The sequence below is a fragment of the Macrobrachium rosenbergii genome, chromosome 55, assembly GCF_040412425.1.
Source record: "Macrobrachium rosenbergii isolate ZJJX-2024 chromosome 55, ASM4041242v1, whole genome shotgun sequence".
NCBI lineage: Eukaryota > Metazoa > Arthropoda > Malacostraca > Decapoda > Palaemonidae > Macrobrachium > Macrobrachium rosenbergii.
The window spans coordinates 83,831,515-83,850,435 of record NC_089795.1 but is presented as its reverse complement, the minus strand read 5'-3'; the positions used below and the strand labels follow the sequence as shown (position 1 = coordinate 83,850,435).

At 36.0% G+C, this 18,921-nt stretch overlaps 1 protein-coding gene across 1 annotated transcript in view; it reads left to right on the top strand.

The window, feature by feature from the left end:
* Positions 1-18,921, top strand: part of LOC136835539 (mitogen-activated protein kinase 14-like) — a 57,645-nt gene that overhangs the window by 31,245 nt on the left and 7,479 nt on the right. The window contains 3 exon segments of the mRNA XM_067099183.1: positions 9,128-9,207; positions 14,959-15,037; positions 15,785-15,958. Coding sequence (XP_066955284.1) covers positions 9,128-9,207; positions 14,959-15,037; positions 15,785-15,958 — 333 coding nt within the window.

Sequence of the window (18,921 nt, the reverse complement as noted above, 5' to 3'; positions counted from 1 at the left end):
AGAGTGGCAAGAACGCTAAAAGTGATTAGCAAGACCAAGACAAGAGGGAGACAGAAAAAGATAATAGAGACATATGCTGTTTGTAAGGAAGTCAGCTTAGCTGTTCTAAACTACTCCCAAGCAGGAGGAGGATCAGGGACATTGGAATCATTTTTTATTACTGTACAGTATTATTATTATTTCAGTAGATGAAACCTATTCACTTGGTACAAGAACATAGGGGCCATTGACTTGAAATTCAAGTTTCCAAAGAATGTTGGTTTCAGTCTCCCACCACAGACCCCACACTGCAGCAGTAACTGATCATGGTACAGAGCCAGTGATTTTTCATTGCCCCTGTGGGAGATGCGAACCTGTGACATCTAAGTGGCATGCCATGACATTAACCACTGTACCAGTGGACCAAATTTAGAAACATCAGCCCAGAAAGTGCAACTCTAGACCATAAGGATGCGAGTGAGAAGGATAAAAGTGGATTTCTAGAAGTGGTTGAGATCCTCATTAACAAAAGACCTAAAATTTTTTAGTTTGCCCACTAGATCAGAAATCAGTCCTCTTAGTACAAAAAACTTCATCCCGTAATGTACAAAATTACACTGATTCTTAGCAAGTATAAAGGAAGGATGACTAGTGGCAAGAGAGGACAATGATAATGGGTGTACCCAAATATGACAAAGTACATGGAGGAGCAAGAGTGGTCAAACCAAAGGTTAAATGGAGAGAAGGTTTGAACATAAGAGTTCTTATACCTCATTTACTAAATATAAGGCACCAGTATTTTATAATGTGATCAGGGCTTATACTTTGTTTACCAATGTAATGAGGTCAGGAATTTACTAAAGCAGCAATTTTCCCATGGAAATTAAGGAACTAGGCTTTTATGTCCTCCTGCCATGTGCTTTCAGATTATCATAGCTAATTGTGTTTATAATGAATGGGTGAGGAGAAATGAAGTTGAAAGCAAGTGAAATACAATGGTGATTGAATTGCCAAAATGAGAAAGAAATTTTTAGTATTTCACAGTTTTAGAAATAAAGAAGAGTTCAAGGCACTTGGAAGCTTGTGATTGTTGTTGAATAATTTGATCAAAGGGAATACTTTTGTGATCCCTCTCCCAATAACATTATCCATATTTGTATTATCCACAAGGTACCTTTCATTAATACCTTTCATATAGTTATAAGTCTATACTCTGATGTTGCAAGAGTTAGTGTTAGCCTTGATTTTTTAAAATTCTGAGCTAAATTATAAAGACCAAACATGGAAGGTAGATTTTAGAGTAAAATGTTTTGTTAAATGATAGTGAGAAACGATTAAAAAATTTTGATGCATATTCTTCATCTTGTAGCCAAGATAAAGAAAACTTGACAAAGGTGTCCTTTCACTCTATAAAAGTGTTTCAGGGAGTAATAGAGAAGAATAAAATACATAAGGTTTGAATGTCAATGTTCTATACTTGTTCTTTCAAGAGATCTCCCTCCAGTTACATCTGCCACAGTTAAGATAACCTTCATAGAACAGCCTTATGTACATCCTCTGATAGGGCAAGCTTCTGATTTTTTCACAGATTTCTGCTAACACCAATCTCATTTTAAGTTCCTTGTTTCATAACATATAAACCCCCATCATTACAGGGAATTCCCATCTCATAGCCCCAAAGATTTGAGTCATAAAACATCATAAGAGACTCCAGATAGGTTATTCTTTCTTTATATCACTCACTGCTAGAAAGCATTCGGTTTTTCCCCAAAATTTGAAGTCTTTCAGTTGATGATGAAAAATTATTACAGGTGAAAATAAATTTAGCCATGCTGTACATTTTTGGATATTGTATTATTTATTATCTTGTTCATCAAGTTTGCCACACCCAAGTGGTTTTGCAACTTTTGAGATAAAATGTAATCTTCTTAGTGAGCTGTCACAAACTTCGTATGTTGTATGGTGCTGTGAGGGTCAGTAAATCTGGTATCATAACTTCTCTTGTTACTCAAATTTCCATTTGCCATGTGATATAACAGACCTACTTTGTGGAATCCATGTGAAAGCACCGGTTGAATATTTTCCAGCTAAAATACCTACAGATTTACTTTTGATTGCTTTTAAAGCATAGTGTAATAACTTTTGTTGGTGATGGGTCTGTAAAATGGTGTTAAATTTCTGGGCATTGTGAAATGCTCAAGAATTTCTTTTACATCTGTCTTTAATTTAATCCTAGGATTTATATAGCTATTTGTAGCTTATTAAAATGTACTTGAAGTGACAGCTTGTGTGCTTTTTCTGCATTCAGCAAGCATGTTTCTGATAAAATTGCACGCATTTTTTTTAGCTTTGAAAGTTTGTCAGAACTGATGACAAAACATTTTGCTCCACCATTAAATATGTATTGAATTTCAGGAATTTGTATCACTAGCAATGTTATTATTGCAGTTGACTAGGGTTTTTGTTTCTTCACCCATTCCCCTTTAAAGTTTTTATTTTCTTGTTTGCATTGTATGACCTTCCCATTGTACAATCAGTGTTATATAATGAATTTTAAGTGTTCTCGTAGAGAAATGTCAATATATAATTTTCATGTTGGACATAGTAGTGTAAGTAAATAATAAAGCATTATTACTGTTCATCACTTAAATTTCATAGAGTTTGGTCTGGCAGTAAGATAAGTATTTAAATAGTGTGTGATTAGGTTATCAGGCCTGTATGTGGTTGAGATTTTTGTATTTGAGTGCAAGCTTTTAAGTCTGTGCTAGGTCATTAAAATGTTCTGCCCTCACCCTCTCACTTTTCGAAAGTGAAGTACTGCACTATTACGATAACGTAAATAGTGGTTTATTGTTAGACTTGGAATTGTGATTGCTAAGAGCCACATATTTCATGTTTCTTTTAGAATATATACGGTAATGCAGTTTCTGAAAATTAATGTATCATTTTGTTAGGATTCTAAGAATAGTTGGCACTGTAGGTTATTAGTAAAACAGGCACAAAACATTGGAGAATTGTTATCGTAAAGATTTTGCTATATTGTACAAAGCACAGACAATACAGATTTTTTAATGTCTACCTTCAAGTGCAGTAGTAATAGCAGTTGTCTTTACATTTGCTGTTCCTTATGAATTGTCACCTTATATTTTGTGTTCATACACTTACTAAAAAGTCATTAGTGTTTTTGTCACTATCCACTTGCTTTGCTCTGATGCATGCCTCTTGTCTACAGTAGATTGATTAAGGCTATGATATCATGTACTCAAGAAAGTCTTTAGAGTTGGTCTACCTTCTTATTGCATCAGTGGGTTGTGTAAACATTTCAGATTTGTAAGCTTTGTTTTGGACCTTTTATGCATTGAAGATTACTAACGTGTATTCAAGAACACAGTCTTTATGCTATATTATGCTGAACTAGCTATAGCTAGTAACATTGGAACTTGCTCCATGAACACGTGGTAAGGGTTTTTTTCATCTAAAGTATTTTAATTAATTTTCTTTAGGCATTTTGGGAATCCCTACTAGATATCTTTCATTGGTACTGTATTACAAATATGCCCATTTGTGCTTCTGCTCTTTCCTACTAAATTATTAGTGGAATCAACAGCATCTAATTTTACTTTTTAAAATCTGAATAGAGGAGACCAATCATGTTTATGACGTATATTTTTTTGCTTAGAGATACAGTATTTCATAAAGTTAATCCAGTCTTAAATTTATTTGATTAACATAGTATGGTAACCTCCCTTTTATCCACACCAAGAGTTCCAAGGAGATTGTAGATAATTGAGATCTAAGTAAAAGAATTATATAGTCGTAAGCTTAGCTTGTGCTAGGCTACCCCAAACCTTTAGCTTAACCTTGTAATGTATCTGGTCTGCCTACATGAACAAACACCAAGTCAGTTAAATCTATAGTCTACAAAAGTAAGAGCAATGCAACCTTACAGTATAAAATTTTACATGAAATATACCCATACTTGGGCAAACAAAATGTCTTACTCCAGATGTCGTGATGCACAAAATATGTATCGCAATCAAGCCCTATACTAGTAGCATCACTCCCAAGTAATACATGGGTATTGTGTGTATTTATGTATGTATTGTAATGGATACCCTTTGAGACTCAGGGTTCTAGAAACTCATCTGACAGGCTATAGCGACTGTGTAAGAGCATAGAAATATTTTTTTGATTACTCTCAGTAAACTTAACTTTCATTGTATAATGCTCCTTATGGTATCATTCTGACATTGAATACTTGTAATTTACTGTAGTGGGTTCAGAAATAGAAAACAACGGAACTAAAAAGTCAGAATGAAGCATTAAAGTTAATAGAAAATTTTCTTCAGATATCATTGGCAATCAAGAAAATCTCATGGATTGACATTTGCTTGGTGATTGCAAGTGATTTCATTACAATCTCAGTGGGTTAATGCATAAGGAATGATATGTACAAGTTACCAAAAAATGAACATACAAAAAACCATAGTAAACACAGAAATTAAAGGAAAATGAATCTCCATAATATGCTGTGGCTTTATGGAAGTTACCCTTTCCATGTACATAAGGTACAGTATACTGTATAAACAAAATAAATAGCAACATAGGAACAAATTTCAAACAAAACTACAGTGGAATCAAAAGTTGCCATGTACAGTACTGTACATTATTTCTCTCTGCCTCAAACTTACTCTTGTTCTCTCATTTATCCTACCTATTGCAGACAGTGTCTCAAAATAGGTTTTACTGAAAGAGGGTATTCATGTATAAAATATATCAGTGGTATATTTCAGCTATGAACTATTTTCATTCCTATCTTTTGTTTGTATTTATATCAGTGTTGTACCCTATGGAAGTAATTTTAACTTACCAAATTGGCTTTCAGTTTGTTATCCATAATTCAGCAGTAGCACAAAATCAATACCACTCCCTGTTGAGACAGTCTAAAATCTCCAGATTCATCATCAGGGATAAGTCCTTGTTCTGCTGCATGACAGGCAGCAGTGCCATAAGCACACACAAAAATAGCACACCCAAGTGCGACTTTAACAAAGCTTATGACACGCCCACTAAAGGTGCAACATGTGCCATCTTACTAGATTACAGTAGGCACACTGGATAGGATTAAGAGTCGCAGGACAGAACAACCCAGAATGTGGATTCCCCTCCACCCTCACCAAAGTCATGTGAATACTGTATTACCCTTTCTTGACCCCCAACTCCCTGAGAATCAGCAAGCCAATCAGCAAGTGTATACCAAGCCAAGCAGCATACTTACAGTATTGAGTAAGTTTGCTTGGCTTAGGGCCACCCCAAATCTTTAGCCATTTGCAGTTGTGGTTTTACCTGCACTTTTGCAAATTTTTTTTCAGTGTACAGTATATCTTTTTGTACTGAAAAAGGTGGATAAGAGGGGATTGCTGTACCAAGTTCAATAGCAGTTTTACTAGAAGTCAAATGAAGTTTTTATTTGCTGAAGTAAGATGTCCTAAGAGCTCTCAATCTAGTATTGCAGTGAGGACTTCTCTCCTGTTTTTTTAAAACTTCTGTTTTCACATAACTAATATCTTGTTTGTGTGCCATATAGTTTGGTTTTTGAAGTGAATGCATGCATCAACTTGCGGTAACCTTTTAATATTGTTTCTTTTGTCATTTTTTTTCTTGTTCTCATGGTATGACCTCTGCACATTTTTTCTGAACTATGCCCAAAAATGTATTGTATAGAATGGTTTGGGAAACTTACATATAATTATTTATCATATATTATTTCTTTAAAATTGGTAGCTTCCTCCTTTAGAATAGCAGCACTTCATAAGTGATTTTTTTTATGTGCTTGCATGTTGAAGCTTAGTTATATTTTCTTTGGTCGTGTATTTTTTTAAGCAACATAATCAGGTGGTTTGGTTGTAGCATCTCTAAATAAATTTTTCTTTCTAAATTTATCAGAATCTAACCAGTTCTTTTTCAGCTGCTTTTACTTTTTCTTATGCATTGATAAATGTACCTGTTGTTTCAAGGGTAATTCACTGTTTTTATTGCAAGTGCCACTTTTCAAGAGGATATATGTTTATTTTTAAGATGTGTGGTATTTTTAATTGGGAAAGAAAGAACAATTTCACATGATGTCTCCAAGTAAGAATGTATACTTTTCTCTATATGTTTTTCACATTTAACAGGAGGAACTAGTGATACACTTGGATTTAACTTTCTGCAGGATATGAAAACTTGTTTCCATTAGATTTCCCAGTTTTTTAATAATAGAGGAGTTTAAAAATTTGTTCTATATTTTTATGGTTTTTGATATGTTAATTTTTAACATCATTATAGTAATCTTGCATCAAGTATGCAAGGGATTTAATACCATTGCTTTGTTTTAGGGCCTGAATCCATACAGAGAGCAGTGCATGATGCCTAAGGCAGTTGCAAGTATTTGATTTAAACTTATTACCTTAGGCAACATTACTTTAGTTCATTCGTACAGTTTAGTAGAAGTTCTTCCTTGTGACTGTCCTTCCATGTGGGTATCATGCAACTGGTGTTTGTGAAGAAAGCTTCTCTTCTAAATTCAAGAGGAACAGAGTAGTGGTATTTATCACTACAAATAAAGCTGATAGACAAAAACATATGTATACCCTGTATATTTAGTGAAGCCATGGAACACTGTATACCTAGTGTGTTTTTATTCTCCTTATATATGTTACAGTGGATAGGCACTGTAAGTAGAGTATAAATTTATTTAATTATTTCACCACAGACCAATCACAATATGTACAGGGTAATTCATATATGGCCTACCTTTATTGACTGGAATGTCCCAGACACTGCCATCTGTCTGACAGCTGGAGAATGGAAGCTATGTGTATGTGTCCTGGTTCTTCAGGTTTCTGGCAATCATCTGCCTCACTTTTTGTGTGTATAGCTGTCAGCAGCCTAGCAGAATTCCTTAGTGTTTTCTCCAGGATTGCCAGAATTCATTGTTATCCTTAATTTCTTAATCTAGTGAACTAAAGTGTAATCTATATTTTCCATCTTATCACCTTTTTTTTATTTTAGGTCATACAGGCATTTAAGCACTAGTATGACACCATTGACACTGGTAGGGTGCCAAATTAGTGATTTTGTTAGATTACAGAGCGGTTAAATTAGAATACGCTTCATTGCCACTAAGCATTAGTGAAATACATGAAGTGAGGTTTAGCATGTGAGTCCATTACCGCTCGTATTGATATGAGTATGAAACAGCCAGTCGTTCTTTTGTGTCAGCTAATGACCCTCCTTCCTCTAGGGTGAAAATGGGAGCCTTCTCCACTTCTAAGTGTAACTGTGAGGTAAATGCTATTTTAAATGCAGTTACCAGCAGACATTAATCTATTCTTGTTATATTTTACCACAGGGATATAACTCATAAATGGATTAATATGAATTCTTTGGAACTGAGGGGGTTTCAGAGGAATTATCATCTCTCTCCCTAACTCTCAACCCTCACTCATTCATATAGATAATCTTAGAGATTGAGACTTGCAGGGTTCTTTATGTCTATGCCTTATGTATGGTGCCTACATTTCCCAAACCAGTTAGCACACAAGCATCTTATTTTGTTCTCCAAGGGCTTGTCTGTACTCATAGGAACCCTAATTTTCCAGAGCATTTGGTTACTTTATCATAGTAGTCCCCAGGTCTCAGTGGATCATGTATGTCACCATTAACAGTCTGGGACATCAGCATATTAAACCTCCATCTTGAATTGTTTGGTTGATTGGTTTTTAGTGTAACAAATCAAATATTTTTCTAAAGCAAATTGATTTTTCACACAAACTTGTCAATCACAGTCTGTTAGTCAGACAACACAAAAAGTTAGGCAAGTAATTGTTGGGTTAAAAGCCAAGATGGCACATGCACTGACAGCTGCTATTTTTATGCCTGCAAGACAAAGAACTGCAGTGTCTGGGACATGTGAACTCTGTATGACTGAATGGTTAGCATGAAAAAATCAATTTGGTGTCATAAAAATTCCATATATGGTAGAAAAAACTTTTAATGGTTACAAGATGTACAAAAGTTTGGCCAAAAAAATACTACATTACAAACACACACACACACACATATAAATTAGGCTTTGAAAATGCCTAAAATACTTGTATGTACTAAAAGGTTTGAAAGGAAAAGCGGAAAATGGGACTAAAGTAGTTTACATACAAAATTGCTATCACATTTATTGTCTCAAAAGGCTCTTCCCTCAATTGATGTATTATTTACTTTGAAGTTAAAAGTGGAACAGTATAAAAGTTAGGTAGGCTGGTCAGCTAGGTAGAAAGAGTGGGGGCCTAATAAATACTGCCAAAAACTGTAGTGCAATTAATATACAGTGATATCAACCACTTTCTTACAGATGTGTCCTTTGCCTTTGAAGTGGCGAGCATAGCTAGGGTAGCTTAAGTTCCCCCAAGAAGACAAAATGCTCTTTCTTAGACAAATTGGGTTATTAGAACATCCTTAATTTTCCCATAGTTTTATTGTAATGTACTGCACAAGCACATCTTAAGTGATTTAGACATTTATATTCCAGAATTTGGAATTATTTTAATTGATGGGAGAAAGGAACCTTAGCAATTCTTGTTGCATGCTTAAGAATTTGACATTTTGTAGGAATTTTATGCTGCTACTTCTTACCCTTAACAGCCCAATGCTCTCTGTATGAGCCCATAGTGTGAATTATTACATTTTGCAGTAAGGTCTGGATTTTGTTAATAATAATAATAATGCTCTTTATTCACCATTTGTAATGGAAATATGTTTATTGGTGAGTTTCATGTACATAAATGTAGGTACATTTAATGTTGTAGGTTATGTAATAATATTCAGACTTTTCTTCATTTGGCATTTGGATTCTTTCTTGTAATGTCATGGTGGTAATTGGCTCTTTGGCAGTTCCAAACACTAATACCTGTATAGAATATTATATTTCTGGTCATAGGAATCCTGTTCATGTCCTCTAACTTCTCTGAAATGTAATAACTGAAAAATGAATTTTTACTACCGTACTTTAAAGTCTATTAGATGATAATTTTATTAACATTTTATAGCTTTAACTTTGATGCTAAGCTATTTCTAACACTGCCGTTCTAGCTGCCTTAACCTGGCTTCTCAGACATTGACCAACTAACGCGTATTCTTGTCATCGCTGGAACGCCTGATGAAGAGACTCTTGCTAAAATCACCAGTGAGGAGGTAAAGCTTTTATCAGCTTTTTAGTTCTTGTCTTCTGCTGTGATTAAAAATTTTTAGAGGTGGTACAGTTATTTTAGTATCTGTAAAGCCTGTGCTTTGATACTCTTTTCAGTGGCTGCATTTATTTGTTTGTATTTTAGGACCAAGTGAGGTAAAGTCAGTGGTCAGATCTGGATAGTTTTTATAAGAGCTTGTTAATTATGAGACTATATTTTGATTTTACAAACTTAAAGGAATTGTTTGTAGCTGTCAAGTATTCAGTATGTCAGATTTGTATGTTGTCATTGCCAGCCTTAGAAGTTAACAAATACATGTACTTTACCAGGGTTTCAACAATGAAAGTCATGATAAATGAAAGCTCTTGGCTACAGAATGCTTTTTCATACACAAGCAACAACCAATGTAGCACTTCACTATGTAATGGGTTTCTGTTCTGAAGAGTGAGTTGTAGCTGCCTGCTGCCACTTACTAGGGAGTGTTAATGACTGATGCAGATATTTTTTAATTTAATAAACTTGTTACTCTACAATGTTTTATCGCTGGTTAAGGAAACAACTAATCTCTAAATCCCAGTTAGATGAGTAGAAAAAGCTGTTAGATAATACAAATCTTCACTGGCAGCGAAAGCTCATTTTCCATGTTACAAATTTTGTCTTACTGTTTAGTAAGGTGGATCTTTCAAGGTCAGGTACTAGCAAAAAAAACTTGTTCTTTGATTACACTTATATTTCAATCTTTGTTCACCATAAAATTAAGTCGGCAATTAGTGGTGTTCTTTGCTACTATAAACCTTAATGTTTACTTGTGTATGAGTCAAGGCAAACCATCAGAGATTTATAGAAAAGAAAGCAATTGCAATTCCAGGCATATGAGAGCTGCCTCTCAACTAGGGTCCACCTCCCCCCCATAATTGTGTACCCCCTGCCATCAGTAATCATCTGTGTTTTTAATATGAAAATCAGCCCTCATTGACGATGCATGTTATTCATCTGTGTATCCATTTCTTAATCCCCTTTATTATTAATTTTTTGTAGTTTTACATATTTACTGGTGATGAGCTGGGGCAAATTGTTCTAATTTTTCATGTTTCATGTATACATTACTTGCAGTATTTCTGTTTTTTTTTTTTTTTTTGAGCCAAATTTCTTTCTTTGTTATATTTCACTTCATGTAAGTAAAAGAAAATCTTGATCTAAACTAATTGCAAAGTTTTATAGCAGGCTAGTTTATTATACATCCTAGTAAATTTTCTTAAAAATTATAAAATGAGTATAAAAGTACAGTAATACGGTAGATTTTCATGCGAGGCTGTGATATAATCATAAGATAAAACACTATTTTTGCTTGTAAATCAATCTCTCAGTGAAGTTCATTAACATAACAATGATGAAATGAATATGAAAGTAATGTAGTAAATTTCTCTCCAAAGTAATAACACAAATCAGTTTGAGAAAAAGTTTTTTTTACAGTTTCCTTGACTAAGGGACCCATTTTATGTAGACATCTTTGCTCATAGTCTCGAATTTTCTCTGAGCTTGTACTTTGATTTTTTACACATTATAGTACCTGCTTCTTATATGTTTAAGTTTTAGCATTAATATGCAAAATTTTCAAGTGAAAGTCCACTAAAAGGTTTTTATTGTATGTTAGTCTGCCATCCTAAGTTAGTTTTTTTGTCTGTGACTTTCTCTTAATTATATTTTCCTCTTTATGAAAACACAAGAAAATTTGCTGAGATCCTCACAAAATTTGAATCTTCGAAGTTTTGCTGTCAGATAATTGTGTGTGTACCTCTTGTGTTATTTAGGTGAATGAACTGCACAAAATGTTCATCTTCGATTATGCTATTCCATTAGTTGATTTTATATAGTTTCCTTCACTTAACTGAAATCCCTATTTTCTCAGGTAGATCCTATCCGTAGAGGGAGCATGTTTATCAGTATCACAGATTGTGTATGGAAACAGTATCCCAATTGCATTTCTCAGGTATTTCTTTAGTAGGCATATCACAGTTCCAAAAGTGCTTTAGTGGGGCAAGCAAATACCAGGACGTGTAAACTAGGTAAACCTGCACTCTGTTCTGCCGTAAGGGGAAGGAGTATAAGAGGAATGTAAAATGTGTCAAATGTTGTATTTGGTATGTGGAAATAAGGGAAAGTTCATCTAGGTTGTTGGTAGCTTGAGAAGGGATTGGGTCTTGAGGTAATTCCATGTCATCTGCTCGACATTGTAGAGATCAACTTCCTTTTTTATGTACAACAGAGTGTCCTTATTTTTTCTCTCCAGATAGTTTCCCTGGTCATCCAGGACCAACAGTATATTTTTTCTTGAACTAGCTCCTGCATGGGTTAAATCCTGAAGGGTGTCAAGACCAAAATTAGAATCGGAAAGTTTTTACCATCTCCTCCCTCCTATAGAGAATATTTTTGAATACTGTACAGTGGTAGCTGCTTATGCTGCAATAAGCAATATAGGAGTTTTACTGATGACTCATTCAAAGGTCAGCAGCTATGTGAGGATAGTTGAACTTATAAACTTTGTCTTCTCTGGTGCCCCAGAAGGTTTTAGATATTGATTTTGCTTGCTAAAGCAAACAAGGGTTCCCCCAAATGGCAGATGCCAGGAATACAGAAAGATGCCAAGAAAGAAGAGAGAGCAGGAGACACTGGATTGCTCAACAGGGCTACTGGCTGGGCGATGTACCATTTTTTTTGAGGTTGTCATCTTTGATGCTTGAACTGAACAATGCCACCTAAGGTTTCATCAAGGAACCGTTTAGAATTAGAGTTGATATCCATTAGTGAAAACTGACATAAAAGAAAACATATGAATAACGCAGGATAAGTACGAACTTTTCAAGGTAATGGATCAACTCTTGCTACCTTAATTGATAGGCTGTCTATTTTAGCAATAATGGAAGCATTTAAGTTGGCTATGCAAATCTTCAAGACAATAGATATAGTGGATTGTGTGTGAGGTTTTGATAAGATGTTTTATTAACTCTTTGGAGCATGTGCTTAATTTCCATTGTTTTGGCTTTAAATCCATTAAGGAAGATGACCTATCCTGCAGTAAATTTGATTTCAACAAAATGATGTCCTCACATAACAAGGAAAATTTGACAAATTAGAATGAGATGGATCATTGGCAAACTATGCTGAATCTTTTAAGGCAACTACTGTCCTTTGTTCTTAATGATCACTAGGTTTTCAATGCAGTTGCTGCAAGACAAAACATTTTGTCATTGAGTAATATGTTTTTATTCTTGTGCAATCTGGCACTTATTATACATCTTTATTGCAAGCATCATCCAGGATATCTGAAATCCTTATATATTTACCATAAATTAATACTTGTAATGGTAACCAAAGATGTCAGTCTCAGACTTGATGACACGCTCAAGCAGGTATGGATGAAAACAAGCTGATTTTGGGGGAAGGAATTCCCAATACCACGTGATACATTTATCATGTAAATGTCATTTAAAAGTTTGGAAGACCAAATAGTACACAAACCTTTCATTTTACTAATATTTTAATTACTTCTGAGAGAGGCAGCAGAGACAGGAGCACTAGAAAAAAAATATAGAGAATTTAGAAAGGTATAACAACAAGATTCTAAGATTCATGGCTGAAGTTTTGCAGATGTGTATATGGAAGTAGCCTGATGAAAAACAGTAGGAAGGCATAGATCATCATGGAAAATGGGCATAATTGAAGACCTAGACAAAATGGGAATTCGGATAGACAGTGAATGTGACTGAAGACAGCGAGAACCAATTACATATTCCACCCAATAAAGTGAAAATTTTCAGTAAAACTCTGAAAGATGATGAACTGTTCCTCAGAGGAGAGTCTTAGATAATAATTTAACTAGACCACTTGGCCATCATAAGACTGAGTTGAAAATCTAAAGAATATAGTAAGAATTTAGAATGAAAGGAAAGTAAACTGCAGAAAACAATAGTATGTACAGTTGGAGCCACTCGGATGCTATATAGAATCTACAGAGCCTTCCTTGAGGCACATTGTAGTGAGTACCCTCCTACAAAGGTGTGTGGTGTAGTGAGGTAGTTCCCTCTATGATAGGATACTCCCATGACTGATTTATCTGCCAGTTAACACTCATGATGTAGGTTTTATGATGTAAGTAAAATAATATTTATGACCTGACCAGATTCTCAGTCATATAAAGGTTCTACCAGTACTGTTGAAATGTGTAAGATATAATTAACAAGTATATTTTCCTTATAGAGGGCCCTGTTGCTCATATTATGCTACTTAATTATGCAATTATAGTCAGAAGGTGCAATTATAGTTGGAAGGTACTCTGAGGTGACGTGCTGATCACTGTCTTAGCGACACGCCCCAACCCGTCGACTGCTAATCCCCTGTTGACCGTTAACTTTTCAAATTGAACTTTGTTAGGTCAAAGACCCCAGCTGATTGGTCTCTTTAGTCAAAAAGGAACCAATAAAGTCTTCAATTGTACTCATTTGAATTGCCCGCCAAACCCCAACAATCATTATGGCGTTCAGCAAATCCAGCAATATCTGTTTTTATCATCATCACATCATACGTACAAAACGACTTGTAGTTTTCGTATGTCTCAAACATGAATTTCTATATAAATCAGTTCATTTATTTTAATTTTCTTTATATACTAAAGGGAGAGTACTTGTTATAAAGTTTTCTCCTTGCAATTCTCATCTTCAAAGAATGTTTTATAGAGGTCAGTGTTGTGGAACTTTTAATTTCTCAGTTTAGCGAATCAGTCAGAAATTTATGAGTGTAATATGTGGAGGCAAAACCTTCATGAACTATTTTACTATGGACATAGCAAGGATGTGCATGAACTTCTCTCTGTACAGTATGCTTTAATTACAAAACTAGTATTCTTGGTGTAATTTTTTTTGCGCGAAAGGTGATCGTCACAGTCAGTGTCTTAGTAGTGCGTGAAAACTGATAATTTATTCAAGTGGTACTATTAATGTAATTTTTGAGGATTAAGACACATTGCTTTAATAAAGCTGCAGTACAGTAATGTTAATTGGTGGAAGGTAATTACAGCCATAGAAGTGGACTCCATCAGAACTTCTTGCTATGGAATAATTCTGCTTTGGTAAACTCCTGTGTCATGTATTAAGTTTACCCTTGATCAGTTCTTTCTTTATCGGTTTAGCAGAGTGTTTTAACTTTTGGGTGGTAAACATGTTAGTTCAGGCAAAAAAAAAAAAAAAAAAGTGTTCACAGTAAGATCGATATGTTGTTTCAGTAAAGATGGACTTTTGTATAAAAATTGTTTTAAAAAAACTGCTGTTACACTTGAGTGTTGAATTGAAGCACTTCAAAGAACATAACTAACGAGTGAGAAGTAAAACATTCCAAGACCAGGTTGGCTGGGAGACAAAGACATGAATCAGGCCTAATATTGCTGGTATATGATATTGTCACCAATAAGTGTATATACAGTGCTGTAAGTTGCACATTGAAAACATTATGCAGTCAGAAATGAAAATTTTATTGTCCTTGATGTATTTTTAGGTTTTGCTTCAGCTTGCAAAGTTTTGCTTAATTTTTCCTTTCTTATTGTTCTTTCAAACCTTTTTGCCATATCTCTTTCATGGCAATTATTGAATAATTTTGATAGTACTTGGTAGTTATAGCTATTTTTTCCAGTTTGGGTAAAAATTTTCTTCAATATACAGTATCAGGAGTAATGGCAGTTGCTTAAGTTACTACTGTTTTACAGGCACGTAACTACATTAGGTCCTTACCACAGATGAGAAAGAAGGACTTCCGACAAGTATTCCGTGGAGCCAATCCACTTGGTAAGTACTGAAGCCAGGATCAGAGCAGTGTGTGACATAGTTTTACAAAAATGTTAATTATTTTAAAAAGTAATGAACAAATTTATCAGTATGCCTGTACCATAGTTTTTACAGATATTGCCACTTTTCCTTTTTTAACTTTAGTAGTACAATAGTGTTTAATTAAACCGGGGGTTCATATCTCATTAGCAGCTGTAAGATATTTTAAATTTTGCTAGGATATTGTTTTCCCAGTTTGTGTTCTTGCCATTATAAATGCAAATAAAAGCAAATTAATTTGAATGTACAAAGGAAACATTTATTAATATGTTTAGCTTCGAGCTTGCAACTGAGTAAATATTTACGAAATAGCTTTTGCATATATTTTATTGACACTGGTGATTTCTACATTTAGAGCGAAACTGGTAAGCTTATAAAGTTGCAAAAACCAACTGCAGAAGATCACTGCATACCAAATGCTGCATCAGTGACAAATACCAGTGACTTAGGGGCAATTATTGTTTATTTTAGTCTGAGATTTTAGATGCCTTTAACAAAATGTTCCATAAAATAATTATTTTTTTCTTTAATATGATAGTAGCAATGCATGGAAGCATATTTACACTAGCATTTCAGTTCATTATTCGTATTGTGCACTTGTCTATCGTACAGAACTTCATAATATTAATCATCTGTGTTTCAGTTTAACACAAACATCTTATTTCATGACAAAAATAATTTTATAATCTTATCTTTAATTCCTTTCAGCTGTTGACCTGCTGGAGAAGATGTTGGAACTAGATAGTGAACGAAGAGTGACTGCAGCTCAGGCATTAGCTCATCCATATCTTGCCCAGTATGCAGATCCATCAGACGAACCTGATAGCGAACCCTATGATCAAAGCTTCGAAGATATGGAACTCCCCACAGAAAAATGGAAAGGTGAGGGTGTTTTACTCTATTTTCCTTTTCATGTTGAGGTGAAACAGTGGTAAGTTTGGACATCCTCATGATGTCTTGTACATGTGTATGACTTAGTACATATGTATAAATCTAGTAACACAAGCATATTTTTCTGAACTCGTGGAATATTTTCATAAGGTGACCTAAGTAAGTATTCCTCCTGTAATGTTGACAGATTTGACTAGTCTATATAGGATGATCTGTGTAGTAGTAAACACTCTGATAATGGTAACGTGTCTACAAAGCAGCATTAGTGCACATACTCTGATAATCTCCAGATAGCCAATTAGAATGTGTCACTTACATACATTCTGACTAGAAATTGCTCCATATCAGTACTTGAGGGGACATTACAGAATTCATCACAACTTCAGTACTAATGCTGCTGATGGAATATATAGTGATTATACTCCTAAAATCTGATGCACAACAGATGTTGAGGGCTTGGCAGAACCCAGAAGTGCATAACTGGCGCCTTCCCCCCTCCCCCTGCAAAAGTTTGAAGGACACTGCATAGGTGGAGAGGGGAACCCATTTGATGGTTCTTGACCATGACTACCTTTCATGAAGTACAGAGGTGAGCCCAACACAACTCTTCTGCAGCAAGAGGCTACTCTCGTGGGACACCTGGCGAGGGAATAAAGAGAGAATACCATCTCTTTGAAGGACGGCTTCACCCACAGGTTGGATACCTGGTGTGCCAAGTAGGTAATGGCTCCGCTTGATGACACCATCAACTCAGATGTGTTGATCTCTCGTCCAAGGATGTAAATACCTTTCACAGCGTAGTCTTTAGGAGAGCTCATCCACAAGTCTAGCCATGAGACTGTGCGATGATGCCGTTGCTATGGATTTCAAGGCATTGATGTCTGCAGCGTTGAAAGAGTCTGTGGAGGGGAAGGTTGTCTGTCAGTCAACACATTGATGCATCCTTCCAGGCATAAAACTTCCGCTGGCTTGAAAGTGGCAGTGAAGGAAACTCCTCAGCCCACAGATCAGGCCATTCACTCCCTCCAAAAACCTCAAGCTAACTGGGACCAAGGTAACCTGACAAAAGGTTTCACCTCCACAACAGTGCCCAAGGTTAGTTCTGTACTCAAAATTGTATGATAGGGGGGAAGCTGAAATCACCTCTCCGAGATTATTGTGCTCATAAATGAGCAAAATACACTCCTGAAAATGCCATTCCAACTCAGTCTGCAGGGGATCTGAAGGGGAGGGTCCCTCAAGTTCCAAAGGATCCCAAGAGGTCTGAGCTACCTCCTCTCCCATGGAAGAGGAGACCAAACCAGACCTGCTTCCTTAATAGCTCTGGCTCCTGTCCAGCACCAGACAAGTTTCTCAACAGAAAAGGCAGAGGGGAACCTGCAGGTTCACAGTCTGAACAGAATTCGGGCCATGACAGTGACACCCCTTGGCTTTGATAATCAGTTGCAACTGAGTGAGGAAACTGAGGAGAAGGGGAAGAGGTTGCACCACCTTTCTCTTGCTCCTTTTGCCTGCATAGCACAGAGATCAATGGAGACCTCTCCCTGGAGCGAGAATGCTTGGATTAGAAGTGCAATGGAGAGTGTGAATGCACCAAGTGAGGAGGGGGTGCAAGGTTTTTGCTGCATCCTTCTGAAGGTGAACGAGGAGAGCCTGCCTGTTGTTTGCCTGTGCATAGTCAAGGACTGTGGATGGAACAGTGAGCAAACAGGTTGTGCATGCCCACCACAAAATGCTGTAATGATGTGAGCCCAAGAGCACATGGTGGGTGGGCAGTCCTTATGTTAAAGTGGGCATTTACAGTAGTGAAAGCCCTGCCTGAGGTATGATGATCACTCACCTCTACTCTGCTGCCCTGAGGAAGAGCAAATAGGAAAAGTCCACCTGGACTACTACTGCCTGACCTTGTACTTGCCCTTCTTCCTATGCCAAGGAAGAGAGTCTGGGCACAAGGAAGACAGCAGTGAACTTTGAGGTATGATCAGGAAGTTGATGAGGAACAGCAAGAACTCTTTTCCTTTTGTCAGACTTCTTAATCATCTTGCACACTGAAGGGGTGGTTGAGGCTGGAGGGGGTGAAGTCACATTGCCTACTTACTCAGCTACAGGCATCACCACAGTCACTGGAAAATCACTTGTAGCAGACAGGGTAGTCACAGGGACTGCCACAGTAGCAGCAACAACAGCAGACACATGGTGGTTGGTTGATCATTTCTTCTTCCTGCTAGTGCGTCCAAGAAAGCAACAAGTGAAGGACTACCTGGAATATTAAAAACTGACTAAATTTTATGAAGATAGTCAAAGGAAGACATCTTCCTGTGGGCTTCTTCATTCTCAGACAATGAATGAACAGATTTGTTGGTGCTGCTTGAATTAACCCTCTCAAGAGGGGATGACCAGGTGTAGATGGAAGAGGAATGGCAGCCAGTGGCAAAAAGGACCGGAAGGTTGGGGATACTTTTGGGCTAGTCTCTTTTGAGGCAGTTTTAAAGAAAAGGGTCCTGGGGAGTTTGTGTAACTTGAACCATAACTACAGACCATACTTTGTTATTGCATCATCATTCTTAAAAGAGATTCATGGTCCACATCCCAAGATGTATGTAGTGTTAGCACTTTTAAAAGTATTTGATACATCCAAACATTTGAATTAAGTGATTTAAAGTGGGCAACTTTGGTTGACTAGTGATAGTAGATTATTCATAAAAACTGGGCTTCTAAGTGAATAAGTGCTCTCAACCTATATGTTTTAGTCTGGATGTACTCTGAATATACATAAAAAAACAGTTATGTGTCATTTGCAGAGAACTTGAAACCATTAATTTCTGCCCATCTAAGTCTTATTATCAGTTGACATTTTCATTCAGCCATAGCTGCTTTGGCCTTGGCAAATAAAAGAGATAGGCAGTCATGGGAAAATGTAAATGATGTGACATTTATTTCAAGAGCAAACTGGG